Below are 18,609 nucleotides of genomic sequence, written 5' to 3' on the forward strand. Positions count from 1 at the left end.
ATTCCATTTGGGTATTTTTTACTCCCATGTTCAATGGCACAGAAGCACGCAGCAAGGCCATACAGAGTACTCCCACTCCCCAACATCCCACGCTCTTCTTTTGACATCCACATATGCAGGGAAAACACTTTCACACATACAGTTGTACATACAAAGACTTCACTAGAATTTGGAATCCAAATTGTTCCAGATCCCAAGGATGGCTTCATGCATACAATTACATCTGTAAGGAGGTGGTCCTTACAGATGTCTATGCAGTGTATGTGGACTCCAGGGAAGAGTATGGCCTGCTTCTTGCTCTCATGTTGTTGAACAAAAAAGTTAATAAAATCTAAACAGGGTATATCATGTTCCAAAATATGGTTACTGGCATACCATTCCACTCCAGGTCACCAAAATGAAACTTGGTATGGCATAATGGTTAAAGAAGAAGCACTAACTAAGCTCACTGGGTGATCTCCAGCCAGTCACTATCTCTCAGCCTATCCTCAACCCAAACTCAGTGCCACAATCATAAGGGTTTATTTGGATAAAAGGTTCCAGAAAATATTAATTCAGTAAAAACTACCAGACAGCTTCTTGTACCCAATTCCGTTCACAGAATTCTATAGGAACCAATCACTTATATAATGCACGTCTTATTACACAGAGTGAAGTCTTGCTCCAGTCAACAATCTTCCTGCATCTCCAGATGTCTACAAAACAAGTTCAGTGCTTTTGTGGGAGGAATAACCAAACGCACATTGCTGTTCAAGAGGTTTCCGCCCTGCCCTCTGATACAGGAAAGGCTCATTATAGCAGGAGCTGCCTATTCTGGGACCTTGTTTAGGAGAAGATGAAATTAGGTGGAAGAGAACAAAAGCGTTTCCAACATTCCTCAAGCTCCTCATAGAAGTACCATACATTTAGGTTGCACACGCACACCTATGCAAATTTATCTTGGAATAAATCCCATTTAGCATGCAATAGCACTTTCTTCAAAGGAGACATGCATAAGATTGTGCTGAAGTCTCTGGCTAGTGCTCGACTGCCAACATTTCCAGTTGAAGATGTTATTTAAATTCTCAAAGACTACTAACTTAAAAAACAACAACACTAAATGCCACAGATTCCAGCTGGGTATTTTCTTTAACGTTTTCCAAGGGCAGACTTTCCCAAGGGAAAAATCTCTTTTGAAATGAAAGGAGATTCCCACCCGCTCCTGCTTTCTGATTTTCCTAGACATAGTTTCAACTACAGAAAGTACGAAAGCAGGGAGGGGGACCCAAAACCCATTTGCATACAGGCCATCAAGCTGGCAAACTTTAGAATGTGGGCTGACCCTCTGAGCAGATGTTGTCATGTTTGCAAACTCCCTAGGCGAGGCAAAGGGGATAATAGCTGTTGCTAGGAGATGAATTTCACAGAGCAGCAGGCTTCCTGCTACGCAGCTACGCCTTTATATACACACTCAGCAAAGGCAGAGGAAAGCGAAAGCCAGGCCAAACAAAGATGGCCTCTGGATTGTGTGTGTGTGCATCTGCCATCTGTTAACACATCCCAATGTATTGTAAGAGGTGTGAGAAGCCCAGTGATCCCCTAACCACAGTTGTTCATGAGCAAATATTGCACTAGTGTCATATAAAGCATATTTTCATATGGCTATGAAACTCAGCAGGAGACTCTCTTAGTATGGCTTGCTCAAAAAAAATAAAAAATCTCACAAGATCCACAGACTAAAACATTTTAAAGTACAGCAAGTGCTGCAGGGTAATTTTTTTGTTTCATCCAAATCAGTGTGCTCTACCTAAGTAACCAGAAAAAGAATATTTTCAACTTATTTAAATAGGAATTTTGTTGAAGGTTGTTTTTCAGTTAAAGATAAAGAAACTCTGCAATGAATGCACCATGATCAGTTTAAATTTGTCACATGCTCTCTAGCATTGGAGCAGGAAATCTAGTCATAAGATCATTCACATATTTGTCCTTCTGGACAATTTCAGGAGATTGTATTAAATAAGCCATAACTGCCCTAATTTAAAAACAAAACAAAACAAAACAAAACTGTATTTACATGTTTTTATGAAAACCAGAGGAATGTAAAAGTCTTTTTTCACATGCTTCCTAGAAAGCATCTTTCAGGTATCTGGGATCAGTAGCCGGACAGCTGCAGAATTCTACCAGTAGTCCAAAACTTTTGGTGGTCCTAAGGTTGGCAAAGGCTATCCTAGAGCAACTGCTCAGGTTGATTTAGTAGTAATCTGCTGAGAGAACTCACTCATACATTCTCTTTTCTTCTTTGATGGAAAATTACTGGCATAATCTACTGAGTGAATCACCAGAACCAAAGGAGTCATACCTATTTGGATGGTTTCTTGAGTTCTTGTATCTGGGCTTCTGAATTCTGTGCTAATATTATTTTTCATCATCTGAACCTTCTTATATCATGGGGAGAATGTCCACAGATTCTAACAACATACTGCATTTATTCCATCCCTATGTATTAGTTCATATACAGATCCCTTTTCTGCTGTAGTGAGCAATATCTATAGCCAGCAGCTTGGCCTATCATTCCATCATTGCCATAGACTTCCTGCCACGTCTCCATATTTAGAACACAACCCCATATTTAACTAAGACCCTTGTGTACAGGTACTTCCTTCAGACTCACATACAAAGCACCACCTTCTCTCTAGCCTGTTTCCATGCCTTCCAGCACCTTACCTTCATAGCAATCCCGCACTGTGCCGAAGTAAACATAGTACTGGTCATTGGTGAAGAAAAGGAGGCTGAGCCATGAGTCAACAGCATAAATGGGCACAATGAAGAGGATCCGGACAATATAGCGTTGCTCATTGGGGCAACTGTAGCAACGAAGGTGCATATAGATCTGGATGAAAAAGATGGTGAAGAGGATAATGTCAAATTAGAACAAAAGTAAGCTAAGAGGAAGAGGAGTGATAATGGGAATTTAAGAATGCAATGCCATACACAACATATAAGCACTTTTTTGCTCTCATAAGGCTTTCTTACTGAGTTTATAGCTTAGTAGGATATATTTACTTGGTTTTTGCACTGTAAGGTCTATGTTTACCCTACATCTGCTCTTTATCCTTAAACAAGAACAAGGGATAAAATTCATTTACAAAGTAAGGTAGCTTATGAATATATAAATTGCTATAAAACGTAATGAAATGAACATTCTGTACTATATTTACTGTAAGATAAAAAGCAACTGTCCCACAGTATTTTTTCTATCCAAAAGATAATAATAATTTTAGTTTTTTAAAAAAGTACTAGGCATCTGAATGATATACTTTTCACTTGAGATTTACTTATTTTAATTACAAACTGATTTGGTTTCTAAATGTAATGTGCTGAAGCCGTGAAATGGCTACAATACTGAAGCTATCCTATGCTATCGTTCACATTCATTATCTACATTTCACAGCTTCAATATATTACTTTTAGAAACCAGATTTAAGCACATACACATGACATATATGGCTCATATGTTTTCAGTGCAATACAGTAGCAGAGCCTTCTGTAATGTCATGATCCCACACAAAAATAAAGTTTTTGGATCTATAAATATAAGACAACCAAAGTGAGGACCAGCCAAAAACACAACTTTAATCTGCAAAGACATATAAGACGTCTCTCAAATACAAACTGTATCGTGCTTTCTAATAACAGAAGAGTACACCAATAACTTTTGCAAATGAATCAAATCTCATCTTTAAAATGTTTTGTTTTATATGGTAGCCTGCCTATCCTACAAGTTAAAATCTTTACTGACTAGAAACAGACTGGATGGAGAGTGTATTAGAATGTTGGTTATGAACAGTAATTTAACATTTATATAACAGTAATTTAAAATTTGGCTTTGTAATTTGGAATTAATGTGATTTGATTTGATTGGTCTGTTAATAAAAAATATTTTTAAAAAATGAACAGTAATTTTGAAATAGTGCTTTTCTTGGCCCACAGGGTGTTTCCAGATAGCAGTACCAGGAGTGCAAACACAGGAAATTCTTCAAAAAAGGAGGCATTTCCTAGGGTTTTTTTCTTTTGCAGAGGGAAAAGTTTTGTATGATTATGACTAGATGGCTTCAATAGAACACCCTAGCTGCTCTTTGTCTTATAATCTAGTTTTACACAGCCATCATATATAATTCAGTGTAAAGATATTGAGCATTTTTAGTCAGCTTCGTAACAGAGCTCAATTGATCTTTGCAAGCCATTCTGGAGGCCTTTTTCAGTTGAAGAGATACATAAAAATTCTTCAGATACATAAATAAGCATGCAAGCAATCTACGGAGTCAACCTTACAGCTGTAATGCATGAAACAGTTATACTACTAAGAGAAAGGGTCCTCCTACATCAGACCAAAGGTTCATCTAATTCCCAAAAGCCAGTCAGCATGATGCCTTGGGGAAACTCATAAGCAGAACATGAAGGCATCAGCCCTCTTATTTGTCCCTAACATCTGATATGTTGCCAATTATTGCAGAGGATTCACTTAGCTATCAATTCTAACAGCATTTTGATAGATTCATCCTCCATGGATTTCTCTCCTTTAAATCCATCTACACTAGTGCTCATGACTACGTTCTGTGTCCATGAATTCCATAACAACACAGATTGTAAGACTAGAACTCTCCCTTTGTACACTCTGGGGGCCAACTGTTTACACACCAAGATCAGATGGCGCTATTCCAACAGACATGCAGCAGATGACCAATTAATGTTCTAAAGAAGAAGAACTAATAAGATTCATTGTTGCTGCCCAAGTAAATGTCAGGTAAGCTGCTATTCTGATTCATAAAGTAGCTAATCCCCTTTTGAATCTCACACAGCCAGTTTCAATAATGCTCTGTAGCTCTCCAATGGATAGTCACTTATCTATTCATTAACCCACAGGTGTTAAACACAGGTTGATGAAATTGTAGGGTTTGCATGTGTTACTCATCATACAAGGACACTATTAGACAGCATTACAAAGAGGATGCTAAATTTGGTTTGTACCGTCACCCACCAACCTGATGAAATACAGCAGCCAAGTCTTACAGCAGAAAAGCTGGCGGCAGGAGGAGAGGAAAATGCCTCTGCCGCCTCCTCCTCACCGTGCAACCAGGTTCGCTGAAATCATTTGTACAGCGTGTTCATCATCATGACAGACATTTTGGGCAGAAATTTAAAATGATAAATGGCTGTTTATTCCTTGTGCTAAGAACAAGCAGAGCTATGAAATTGGAAGATAACGCCAAAGGGTTATTAAACCCCATGAATCATGGCACATCATCATTACATAGCCTTCTCCCACCCCCACCCCAATGAAACACAATTAAATGTAAATCTTTCCTAAGCCAATCAACTGCATTGCTATGAGGGAAGTGTGTTGTCTGCATACCTCTGAAGTTGACGGACTAATTACTACTTAGGATTCTGGAATAAAGGCCCCAGGGCCTATCACAGCAATCCACCCCATAGTATTAGCAGTCTGACAGGAAAGATGCTTGATCTTTTATAGCTTTGACATTGTCCCGCTTTTCCCTACAAGTTACTGCCTAGATCTATTGTTAGGCAAGACATGGGCACCATGAACTTAATGGCGAGCAGAAGAGACTAATTTGTAGACAGCTTCCTGGCAGCTGCAGCCTTATGTACATGCTGGCACTGTCTGAACAGCTCTGAGGTTTGCTTGTCTCACACACAATGGGATGGGACAGCAAAGTCCTGCATTCCCCCCACCCTCCATACTCTAGTTGTTTTAGCCACATCATTTCCACTCTTACTACTCTATGAGAACAGACTCATCGCACCACAGCAAATACCTGACAAACATATATTCTACCTGATAAACATCCGTATCACAACTAAAGTAAAGACGCACTCTCCTCTCCTTCAAGTTACATGGGAGCTTGTTCAATGGTGTTAATCCATAGGTGCACTTGTATACACTGTGCAAATGGAGTTGGAGATTACTCATGTATGCTACAGGCCATAATATTGCATAAAGTGTAGCTTAAAACAGAAGTAGCAGTAACCACTTTGGGCAACAAGCTCCATCCACTCTACATGATCTAATGATTGCAGAGAGTAGAACAGGTAAGGCTTCAGCAAGCTTAACTGTAGTCAGCACAGTAAATTTAACAGCTCTCTCTCTCTCTCTCTCTCTGGCTGCAGTAGAAAAGGTGCCTTTACAAAGTACCATTCAAAATGCTAGAAGTATTTTATTTTGCTTACCTGATGGCAAGTAATAAGCAAAGCAGTCCACACGAAGAAACCTGAGATGGCCTGGGCAGCTGTAGTCATTAGGAATATTGGTTGCTCCATAGCAGTGGGAGTGCCAACCTCAGACATCCAGGATAAGTTGGGGGCTGCAGCAGGAGTGCTGGCTGGGGAGCCTAGCTCAGGCACAGACATGACTCCAGTCACTACGATCATCATGTCCTCAGAGTTGTGGGTCCTTCAGATCTAAAGAGGAATTATATATAGAGAGAGAGACAGAAAAGTTTCAAAATAGCAGAAACAACCTATCATAGCCAGAACACCTCACAGGTATCCCAGAGTTTTGCTAAACATTTCTGTCAAGTGTAAAGGCCTTCAGTCGCAAAGGTAAACAGGAATAATTTGGGAGAAATCGCTCATATTCTTATGGTATCAAACACAGCTACTATTTTGTCACTGAACAGTCAGAAAGAGGGTCAGACATGTGAAAAGCAGTTCTAAATTTAAATTGCAGAGAATTCTGGAACATTGCCTAAAATAATCGTGCATTTTTGATACTCTATTAACACATTCAATTTTATTCCTTTCTTAAGTGCTTATACAAAGAGCTGCAATAAGTTTTTTCAAAAACATGGGGCACAACATTTTAAGGTGACTGTTTTGAGACCGCAGGAAGAAGCTGGCTGTTTGTCCATCTAGTGATCTCTTCTCTCAAGTCACCCCATGAAGCAAAAACTTCATACAGAACAGAAGGTAGTAAAAAGCACCAATACTTGATAGTAATGTATTGGCTTTACATGGTATATGTGTGCCCAACCAATATATAGATGTGCCAGCCTGGTACTGACTTAAAACCTCCCGTCTGACTCTGATTGTTCTGACAGAATCAGAAGTACAACTGAGCAGAAAAAATCCAAACATTTATGGATTAAATGTTCATTATCATTAGCTACGCTCACTATACAAATTCAAAAACTGACAAAGTGTCAGCAGTGAAGAAGATCAAGTAGTCTGGAAATGAGATTATAAGCAAGTACTCTTGTCTCTAAGAAGTGGGGGGATGAACTGAAAAGCCAATAGGTAAATTATCTAAGTTGTTAAACTGAAATTATGAAGCATAACTATGCATGAATTACAAAAGTGATACACACAGCAGGAAAATTTTTGGAGAACCAAGTATTTCTATATGAAGTTTTTTCATTTATCACAACCAGACCAGTAGACTATAAAAAGAATCAACATGTGATTTTGTTTTCCTCTGGCCTTACAAGAAAAGAGCAAATAAGGTAAGCACGTGGAGAGTCCCCTTTCAACATAGATCTTTTGATTGTTCTAGCTGGGCCAGCCGGCATTCTAGTTACATAACCATTCCTACTTCAGTTTGTTTTAATACATCTTTCTCATTGCTGAAATATCCACCCAGTCTGAATATATGATAAAAATACCCAATGGTAAAAATACTTTACATTCTGCAGGGAACACAAAGCTATTTTGAAAACAATGCGAGACTGACAAACCCCCATAGTGCACAAAGAACAAGGAGATAGTATATAGACCAGTGGTTCCCAAATAGGGGTCTGCGGAACACACCCAGGGGGTCTGCAGCCCCAATCCTTGCCTCCTCCCCCCCCCTAAATTTTTGTCATTTTTGCACGGGTAATATCACAAATCTTATGGTCTGTTTTAGCACCGTGTGATTTTTCAATATATTGGCCAAAATCAGTTTTGAAATTCCACTGTGATAACGATTTTGACCTGGCAATATGCAGCAATATGTTGCTTCTTGTGCAAGGGAGAGCAGGGCAGCTGATTTCAAGGCACCGCCAATATGCTGCTGATCTGAGCTGCCTTCCCTCACGATGAAAACAGGGCAGCAGATTGCAAGGTGCTGCCTTCCCCTCACACTGATGGAGAACAGGGCAGCTGATGGCCCTCACTTCAGGGCACTGTAGCACTACCTTCCCCTGGCACTGAGGCGAAGCAGCTTTTCTCAGTCAGCAGGAAAGCAACAGCAGCCACAGTGGATGTGCATCTTTGCTGGTTCGATGGCTTGATGCATACCCCCATTTCCATCCCCTCCCACTCAAACCATGCAGTGGAGGTGATTCTGCTTCCTCTCCTCCCTGCACCCATCCAATCTCCGTGGCTGCTTCTTCCTTCATCTGCAGGCACCCTACCCACCGGACCTCTGTTGCTGCTCCTTCCCTCATCCCCACGCCTGATCTCCAATTTCAGACGTTGTGATATATCAGACTATCGTGATGTTTAGCTGCTGATAAATCACGATGTTGAAAACCAGATATTGCTCAGCCCTAGTGTGTTTTTTAATATACCTAAAATCCTTTGCTTATTAGGGGCTACCCCATATTTTATTCAAAAAATTGCTCTGCAGAGGTAACTACCATAGAATTATCAAAATTTTCAAAAAGTAGATGGTCTCTGGCTTGGCTTTTGAAAAACAGGGGGCCCTCAGTAATTAGCTAATTGGGAACCACTGGTATAGACCACTGTTACCAGACTTGGTGCCCTCAAGATGTTGTTGGACTCCCAACTCCCATAAACCTCAGCCACATGGCCAATGGTCAGGGATTATTGCAGTTGTAAGCAAACTCAAAAGGTCTGCATTTGCATGAGAAGTGGGGTTTGAGGGGAGATCTGTGGAAATGCTAAATATAATATAAAGACTGCACTTGGAAAGAGAAAAAACCCAGATGTTCTTGAAGCAGAGGAAGGAAGGAAGGAAGGAAGGAAGGAAGGAAGGAAGGAAGGAAAGTTCTATAGAAAAAGATGACACTCAGGAAACTGAAAACAGGGTGGAGTTTGAGACACCTTTACTGCTGAGTCTGGAGAAAATTGGTTTCCGTCTGACAACATTCTACACACCACAGGGCACAAGTAAGAGGTTTTTGCTAAGCTTATGAAATACACATGTAGGAAGGATTTACCACAGATGTATGCCTAGCCAATTAAGCTTGAATGAAAAGGTGAAAGAAATTATCAGGTATCTGTGAGGCTGAGGAGAGAAGGCTATCCAATCCTATTACAATGTAAAAAGATCTACTGTAAATCACAGCAATGCCTACAATAAACGAGGGTAGTTTAAAAAAACAACAACACACCAACCCTAGTCTACACAAACACTCCCCTTTATGATCAATTCACATGACTGCTAGATATAAATACCAAAGCAGGGGATTCGTCTGCAATTTATAACAGACGCTTTATTAAAAACCTTCTTATAATAGAGCCTTTCTATCAAGAAGCCCAAAAGAATGAACTGGACTTTCCATTCTTAGTGCTAAAGTGGTAGTTTAAAGATGCAATCCTATGCCTACTTAGTAAAGGTAAAGGGACCCCTGACTATTAGGTCCAGTCGTGGACGACTCTGGGGTTGCGGCGCTCATCTCGCTTTACTGGCCATGGGAGCCAGCATACAGCTTTCGGTTCATGTGGCCAACATGACTAAGCCGCTTCTGGCGAACCAGAGCAGCGCACGGAAACGCCCTTTACCTTCCCACCAGAGCGGTATCTATTTATCTACTTGCACTTCGTGCTTTTGAACTGCTAGGTTGGTAGGAGCAGGGACCGAGCAATAGAAGCTCACCCCGTCACGGGATTCAAACCGCCAACCTTCTGATAGGCAAGCCCTAGGCTCTGTGGTTTAACCCACAGCGCCACCTGCGTTCCATGCCTACTAACTTGGCAGTCCTGATTTTTTCAAATAGGATTACTTACTTGGCAGTAACCTTATTTGAAAAAATCAAGACTTTTGAAACATGGTTAGGAAACAGCTGAAGAGACACAGCTCTGAAGTCAAACCTTTCTTCTGAAAAGTTCTGGAGGACTCAAAAGCATGTACTGTACACTATTTTATGCTGCTTAGGTTGTCCTAATAAAATCCTTGCCTTAATGTGATTTTGAAACTTAGCTTGATTATTAGGCAAACCACTATCTTTCAAGTTTCAACTCTGTTTGCAATATGGATATGATAACATTTGCAAGGATTGTGGCAAAGATTACTGAGAGAGAGAGTTCTCAGTGCTTCAGATACAGTAATGTGTTATTATTATTTAAACAGATTACAGAACCTATAAATCTACATACCCTATTCTAAGTGCAAGCCAAGATTTTAGAAGAAAGCAAAACAAACCCAACGGTGCCATCAGAAAATAATATTCAGGCAATGGTCCAGGGCCCAACTCAAGAGAATGAGCGGGAACACCTCCAAACATAGCATGGCTGGCTTAACACATTTTTAAATAAACAAAAGATTACACATGAAAACCAGAGTGTAAAATTACCTAACTGCACCAGTGGACAAATCACTCCCCCTCACCCCCGCCAGGCCCAGCTCCGGCCCCACCAAAAAAAACCCTAAGAAATGTAAGGGAAAATGCATTTTCAAATGGCAGGTGTCTAGATAGGCATTCAAAATGCAAAGAAACAACACATGAAACATACACTGCCCCCTAGTGCATGCAACCAGTGAAGAATGCATCTGACTAATAAAGCAGTCAAGCATATCATTCATCCCCAAAAATTTTAGAATGTGTGGTATGTTTTCAAATAATATTCCCCCCCCCCTTGCTTTGAATTATTTTTTTAAAAAGCACACACTTTCATTCCACCAGAGATATACCAACAATCTCTACATAGCAACAGGTCAATTTTTATGTAAACTGCTTTGAGTTTTGTGTGTGTGTTTACAATCAAGCAGTGTATACATTTTATGAAATAAATAAACAGGTCACCATATATTTCAGGTTTGTGACCTATCCGAGGATGAGGGTCTACCTCTTCAAGGAATTGTCGCTCTCCTAACATAAGAGTGGGGAACTGTTTCCAGCCAGCAGGTGACAGTGATGTCAGGTGTTTCATTTTTGCCTGCATGGTTTGAAATTAAACTGTGTGGGCAACAGAATGTGTGTGCAGCAATCAGCTGATTGTAGATACTTGGGAAGTACTGAGCAAAAGCCAGTGTTTAGGAAACACTGTGCAAGGGGCTTTCCAAGCACCTCCATCCAGAATTTGTCAAAGCTCTGCCTTTACCTGCACTTCAACTGACACCATATATGGCATCAGGTTTTGGGCAGGTGGGTGAGGCTTGGCCAAAATGGGCCTCACAGTCCAAATGGGAAGGTCTGGTGGGCCTAATTAGCCTCACAAACTAGAGGTCTAAAGGTTGTTGTTGTGGCTAGGGATGCCTTTTTTATTCAATACACAGCTATTACTCACGATTCTGAAACTGTTGACACCATTAATTCATGCATATCTAAACGGACTGGAGTAACTTAATATTCTTTGCAAGTATTGAAAACTGGCGCAGGGGGCATTCTGGTGCAGGGGGAATTCTGGAGGCAATTCAATGTGCTGGTTCTCACTTTCTGAGCAGTGCTCTCTGTAGACAGAGAGGGGGACTAAGCAAATCACTTTTGAAGACCAAGGTCAGAATGAAAAAGAATCATGGCACAGGTTCCATGTTTGATTGACACCCATAGCTTCAAGAGATTCGAAGTTGTAGACTTTCTTTTGGTTTGTATTAAATGTGAATTTCATTTAAAGCCAAATTACAATTTTAAAAGAGTCTTAATATAACTGTGTTAATAATAATAATAATAATAATAATAATAATAATAATAATAGCAGCTTTATATCCATCTGCCAGTCCATACCAGGGTCATTACAGGGTCATTTACCGTTTTAAAAAAGAAGAAGAAGAAGAAGAAGAAGAAGAAGAAGAAGAAGAAGAAGAAGAAGAAGAAGAAGAAGAAGACAACACAAAAAGCAGTAGTTGCACAAGCCCCCTGCTGCTAGTGTCACCTCTTCCTCAACTTTGGTACAGTGCCAAAATGCTAAAATGCCTTGCTGAAGTGCCTTAGGCGAAGCTCTCCTTTAGTACAGTGCTGAAGCTATGATTCTATGATTCCAGGTTGCTTTCTATAATTCTGTGTCGATCATGTCCTGACTTAAGATGGGTCTGAAAAGCAACATCATCACTGCATCTTTCTTTATTCTGAGAAGCGGGGGAGAAGGAAAGTCAAACATATAAAGTAATATACAGGAGCTTCATGTTTAAGTTGGGACTAATGATAGGTCCTGCATCTGACACAATGTTGTAGAATGATATACTGCCTCAAGGGCTGTTGTGTCATATGTCATGACATCATGGCACATGGAACAGAAGTCCAATAACCAAGCAGATGGCAAGGCTGTACTTACTTTGGTTTCGGAGCAAAAGAATGCTCAGTATAATGAGCTGCTGTGTCAATGTGAAGGGAATCCAACTTTACCTTAAAATTCTGTTAATTTACTGTATACCTTAAGTTTTGCGTTCATTGGTGGTTAATGTGTTACTGCCTCTTTAGATAAAAACAAAGTGAAGTCTTGGGAAAGAGAGAGGAGTAAGGTCCCTGAACTAGAACATCAGCAGGTACTCTTTACCTGCCTCATATATTTTGGGATCTCATTCCATGCCAGTTTACTTTTGCTTCTGGTACGCATATAAGTATTTTGTTCACCCACACTGAAGAAGGCTGCTTATTAGTGATATAATTAAGCTATCAGTACAACAAAGCATCATCCAAACACAGCTTTTGTAGTCGTACTGTGGGGGACTGAATAGCCCAAATCCTCATGAGATTTTTGCCTATTCATCATTTTTTATCCAAACAGCTGGCTGTATGCTCAGTGAAACAAAAGACAGAAAACGCCACTCAAGCTGTCTTTCTTTTTATCAAAACAAAAAGTTCTCCACTGTAAATGGTAAAAACAAATGACTATGAATAACTGTTTTTAGTAAATGATAAGTTCTAAACAGTTACAACATTTTAATTAAATATATATTGAACAGTTCTGTAAAATTTTGATCGGAGACATTTATTTCCAGATTTTAAGTTTCTCGGTTTATTCTAGAATGGGAAAGTGCAACTGTCCTTACCTTACTTTCACAGAAAACAGCCCCTTCTTCTCATCCCTGTAGCTGCACCTTTAGTCTATTCCTTCCTTTGCCTTGTTCTTAAATATTGTCCTATACCAGGTCAACCAATTCACTTGCAAACACCCATCATCCACCCTAAATCAGATGTGCAGATCAACAATGAAACCCTTTTACTATGAACAACTATCTTTCTCCAAGAGAGTTTTTCTGCTCTATTAATTTCTTCAGTTTCCTTCTCCATCTTTTGTGTGTGTGTATGCGTGTGTGTGGACTGACCCACATTATAATAGGTCAGCATACCACAGCGAGACTCTTTTTTTGGAATGAGACAGGAAACAAGAGGAAAGGGAGGAGGCTGTTTCCAGCATACCACTCGTCCTTTGAAAAATAGGATCAAACACTGCAGTTCTAGGATGGGTCACCTTCCCAGAATTGGTACCAGAATTAGTCTATGCACACTATGTGCCTCATACCCATGATCTCACTGCTGCTTGCCATGCAGCTCTTCAGGGAAAGGGAGGCACATATCGCCCTGAAGTAGCATTTCTTGAACGTTGAAGTTTTGAAAAGACAGAGGTGAGAGCTGAGTTTAAAAGGGATTTATTTGAAATAACAATAGAAAGTTGCAAGTGAAAAATTATTTTCATACACTAATGTACTAGGAAAGTAGATAAAGCTTCACTTGTATCCTATTCATTCAGAGTATTGCCCATTTTGTTTCTGAGACAACCCACCAAAAGCCATCTAATGCATCTGTGACTGAGCTGAGATTTGAACCAGTGACTTCACCAGCTTTCAACTACATAGGTGCACAGGGATTGCTCTGTTAGCTGTGGCAGCCAACACGGACTCCTTTAACATATTAATGGGAGGTGGGGAATCACACATCAATGACATGCCATTCAATCACATTTTTAGTTATGAACACGCATCTCAGTGTTTAACTGGCGCACAGAGGCAGGAGAGTGGCTCTCTAGTTCTCCAACAGGTAGAGATACATTAATTCTTTCCTACCTCTCTGCAAAGATACACCCCCCCTCCGAAAGTACTTGCAACTGAAAGAGCAACATTTTTTTTTTTTACTCCTTCCTCTGTTGTCAAGCTTTTGTCTATTTTTAGACCTTAAGCCCTTTGAGACCAGGATCTATCCTTTCTATTATGCATATGTAGATGGTCTAGTATAAATAGTATGCAAAAAACAACAACAATCTGAATAGTGCTTGTCTCACTAGGGCTATCACTCCTTTTAGGTATATGAGGACTTATGTATGTGTGTTCCTGAGGTTCAGTTTAAGAATGAACAATCCAATGATCTTTAAGTTTCTACAACTTCAGTATACCAATAAACAGTTCACAAGCATAGATATCTCTAAGAACCTTACAATAAATATTTAATATAAAGTTACCACACACAAAAAGGCTACACAAAATAAGGGAGTTGATCAGCATTGGTCAGTTAGAGATAAAGCATGTCTGTAATAAAACATTAAATGTCTGTCTCAAAGGGATCACACAATGGCTTACATTGTCTTTTAAAAGCCTGTAGGCTTATGCTCTAGTGTGGATGGGTGGTAACAACATTAGTCCTAGTTTGACCAATGAGCAGTGTTGATAGATAAGGCAGATGCAGCAAAAACTGGAGAAGCCATGGAAACAACTCACTTGCAAAAGAGAGAACATATGGAACTGCTGCATGATACAGCAGCTTAGGGCATTCCACATACACCTTATGGTGCAAAAGCATAAGCCATTTCCGCATCTCATGTGCAGTAGCTTTCACTAATATGACAACCATTCCTGAACAGTTTGCTATACTGTACCACAAGGCTAAAGGGGTGCTCATTCCAATTACAGTTGTTACATTTTAAAGAGCGTACTGTGCAGCAGGTGAAATGTGTTCACCAATTCTCCCCTCCCCTCTTTGCTTCCTGTAAATTGCATCCCTCTGGGGTTGTTAAAATGATCACCACGCTGCACTACAGACTCAAGTGTTCATGTGCTACTCCCTGGACACAAGGTGATCTGTGCCTTCCCAGTCACGGTTTGCACTGAAAAACAAAGCCAACGCTCTATGAACACTCTGCAGTGAACGCTCATGCAAAAAAAAAAAAAAAAAAAATAGTAAATGGAGGAGAGGAGCACATCCTCTGAGTTGAGCCAGATCACAAGTACTAGCAGTCAAGAATCACACATTAAAACAGACTACTCTTGACAAAGTGACTTCCTGTCGCTGGAAGGATCCCTCTCCCTCTCCAATTTGTAACTCAAACTGGAAATGCTTTCCTAGATATTATTTTCAATATCATATTTTAAGAGCTGTTGTAGCTAAAAGCTTTATGTATTCCATTTTACTACCGCGACTGCTTATAGATCAGTTTCTTTAAAGACACCCAAGGGGTTTTGGCAGGATTAATTAACTTGGCAGGAATCTACTCTTCTATTACCAAGCTACAGCTCAAGGAGTGCTGAAAAGATGATGTGGTCCTATAGCGACAACATATGTAAGCATGGATGGGTCAGGGAAAATCAAGCCCCTGCCTTCACATCTTAGGCTCTATATAATAACTCATTATTGTCCTTCAAACCTTTTCCTCAACATCCTATGTGATAGTAGGCAGCAATTTCAAGGAGTTACTGCAACTGACAACTAAGGTTTGCTCCTAGGATTTAGGTATCAGACGATTTATAACTAAATAATACATAGCAATTCACTCCTTTGAATGGATTAATTTCCATTCCATTCCATTCAAATTACTCTTCAAATAACTGAAGATGCTCAACTACATTAAGCATGAAAATGTAACACACTGCATGTAAAAATTATAGAACAATATAAGTTTAGTACACCCTATTCAGTCTACAGGGAGGCTACAAATATTACAGTCTTCCTTCGTGCGTTTTGTATACTAGAGAACTCCACAGTAACGATGCCATGTTTTTAATACTGCAGAACTACAAAACATCCCATAGCATTTCAAGATGGAATTGCCAACTCCATCATTTGAAGATACAAAATAATTATTTCTGCACTCTCATAAAAAAACAAGCTATGAACCTTGTGCAAAATACATACTGTACTACCAATCCACACAACTTTTAGAATTTGGTCATAATTACACATGGAATCATTATCTATAAATGGTGCATACTTTATTTAAGGAGGCAGATTCTTACACATAGCAAAGAAGGAATCCTTTCCTGGATGCCAAGAATTACAGGAAAATATAGTCATGCATATGTGTTTGTACGATTCACAACTGATAACACCAGATGTATGTTTCGCCAAAGTAGCAAATTTCAAAAGTGAAGTGTTACCTGGCTCGGAGTTAATTTCTCATTGGAAAAAAATAATGCATAACAGTCTTTTAGAGGGTGATGTAAATTACAATTAAACATAGATGACTGTTTCAAATTGCCCCCTACTACTATCTGCACATAAATTTCAGCAATAAGAAATGCTGAAAGAGAAGCAAAAAGGAAAGTGATTTAATAGTGAACACAAGTTGATGGAACATAAGGTGAACATACTTATCTAATAAGTATCTAATAATTTGTATTATACAAAGACGTCCAACCACACAAATAGCTTAGGGCCTCAAACCTGCTTTGTAAACTCATAAAACCTTTGGCCAATATCATCTAGTTTTAAAGCTTATTGTAAATGCTAGATTTTAACTGATATGCTACTCATCAGACACACTTTAGCACTACACTCCTCCTCCTAAAGCTACTAAGCTCACACCATATTACAGCACTGTACCTAGTGCCACATTCAGCGTCAAAGCACCGTAAGGCCACTCTAGATGACATGCACCACACGCAAACTAAGCTCAAACTATGCTATGTGTTTCTGCTATTCAGCAAAGCATTACTGTGTTCTTCCCATTTTCAGTGCCAGATGTGGCAGGACGAGTTGGGTTTCTACAGCACTCTTGCCACGTTCAACATCTTAGCACCATCACTAGGACACTGACCAGCATTAAATGTGCCACATCTCCCACAACTGCATGCACTTACCCATTTCTGCACAACGCTCAACGCCCACATTCATCCTCACCCAACAAGGCTGTGTTATTTAAGCACCGTGTGGCACGACGGCGGCACCTAGGACTACCGCTATGTTATGCGCTCAAGTCACCTTGCCTACGTCCAAGTAGAAAAAAGATGGTCCGTAAACTTATGTATAGTGATACCTCGGGTTACATACACTTCAGGTTACATATGCTTCAGGTTACAAACTCCGCTACCCATAAATATTACCTCGGGTTAAGACTTTGCTTCAGGATGAGAACAGAAATCTTGCGGTGGCGGAAGCGCAAGGCCCCATTAGCTAAAGTGGTGCTTCAGGTTAAGAACAGTTTCAGGTTAAGAACAGACCTCCAGAACGAATTAAGTACTTAACCCGAGGTACCACTGTAAATTACAGTAACAAAACACCCCCACCATCACACTCTGCACCCCACCCACTGGCTAAGGCCCAAGGACCTGATGTCATATATGGTGGCAGACAGGACGGCGTGGCAGATGCCACCCCTTGGAAGCCACATCCCAGGGGGCCACCATCTCTAGGCCATGCCACCAGGACCCAAGAGACGCTGCGAGACACTGAGCTGCCACCTGGCCTGCGGGAAGGGGCGAGGGCCGTTCCCCTTAACGCACCACACGCCTTCACGCCCCTTTCTCGCTTCGAGGGCCACCCCTGCCAGGCGTCACCCCGAGTGCCCCGTGGCTCCCTTGGCCGCGCCACTTGTGCCCTAAGGCGCCGTTCCCGGCAGTAGCCGCCCTCTCCTCTCACCGACTGGCGCTGGCGGGGTTGTCGTGCTCCCGGTTCCGTTTTTCCTCCTCCTCCGGCGGCAGGGGCAGTCCCGTCACTCGGGGGACCGGGCTGGACGAGAGGCCCTCAGGAGCACCATGGCCAGGCCGGGGGTTCCGTGGCCGCGCAGCCGCTCCGTCGCGAACACCTGGCGTGGCGGGGCCGCTTCTCAGCCCCGGACTCGGGCTTATTGCTGCTGCGGCCCCAAACAGAGGGAGGCGGGGGGGGCAGAGAGCAGCTGAAGGGAGAGATTGGGCAGACGAAGAGTTCCGCGCAGGCGCGAAGCTCGCGGGCTAGCTGGCTGCCCCTCTCTCTCCAGCGCGCGCTCCTGCCAGAGAGGCAGGAGGAGGAGGAGCCGCGAGGCGGTGACGTAACCAGTGGCCTCAGGGACAGTGACGTCCCCGTCCCCCCGCCTTCCACAGACAGATTCTAAGCTCCGCCCGAACAGCAGCGACGGCGGCCGCTTAAAGAGACAGAATCGCTCTTCTTTCCTTCCGCCGTTCCAGCGCCGCACTTTGTTTCTAGCTCCGGACTTGCGGGTTCTGACCATTTGCACAATAGCAGCTGGTCTTTTTCTATATTAGGGGCCCTCCCTGATGATGCTGGCAAGTACCATCAGCTCCCGGGGGGGGGGTTAGCTGGCATC

At 41.3% G+C, this 18,609-nt stretch overlaps 1 protein-coding gene across 2 annotated transcripts in view; it reads right to left on the reverse strand.

The window, feature by feature from the left end:
* Positions 1–18,272, reverse strand: part of TMEM184B (transmembrane protein 184B) — a 32,967-nt gene extending 14,695 nt beyond the window's left edge. Inside the window, exons 1-3 of one of the 2 annotated variants that reach the window (XM_079993873.1) lie at positions 17,946–18,272; positions 6,229–6,459; positions 2,704–2,869 (exon numbers count right to left, since the gene is read on the reverse strand). In XM_079993873.1, the coding sequence (XP_079849999.1) occupies positions 2,704–2,869; positions 6,229–6,432 (370 nt within the window). In that variant the 5' untranslated portion in view covers positions 6,433–6,459; positions 17,946–18,272. The remainder of the gene's footprint in view (positions 1–2,703; positions 2,870–6,228; positions 6,460–17,945) is intronic. The other variant, XM_079993874.1, reaches the window with a different exon arrangement.
* Positions 18,273–18,609: the final 337 nt, after the last annotated feature.

The sequence above is a fragment of the Podarcis cretensis genome, assembly GCF_951804945.1.
Source record: "Podarcis cretensis genome assembly, chromosome: 10".
NCBI classification, from domain to species: Eukaryota; Metazoa; Chordata; class Lepidosauria; order Squamata; family Lacertidae; genus Podarcis; species Podarcis cretensis.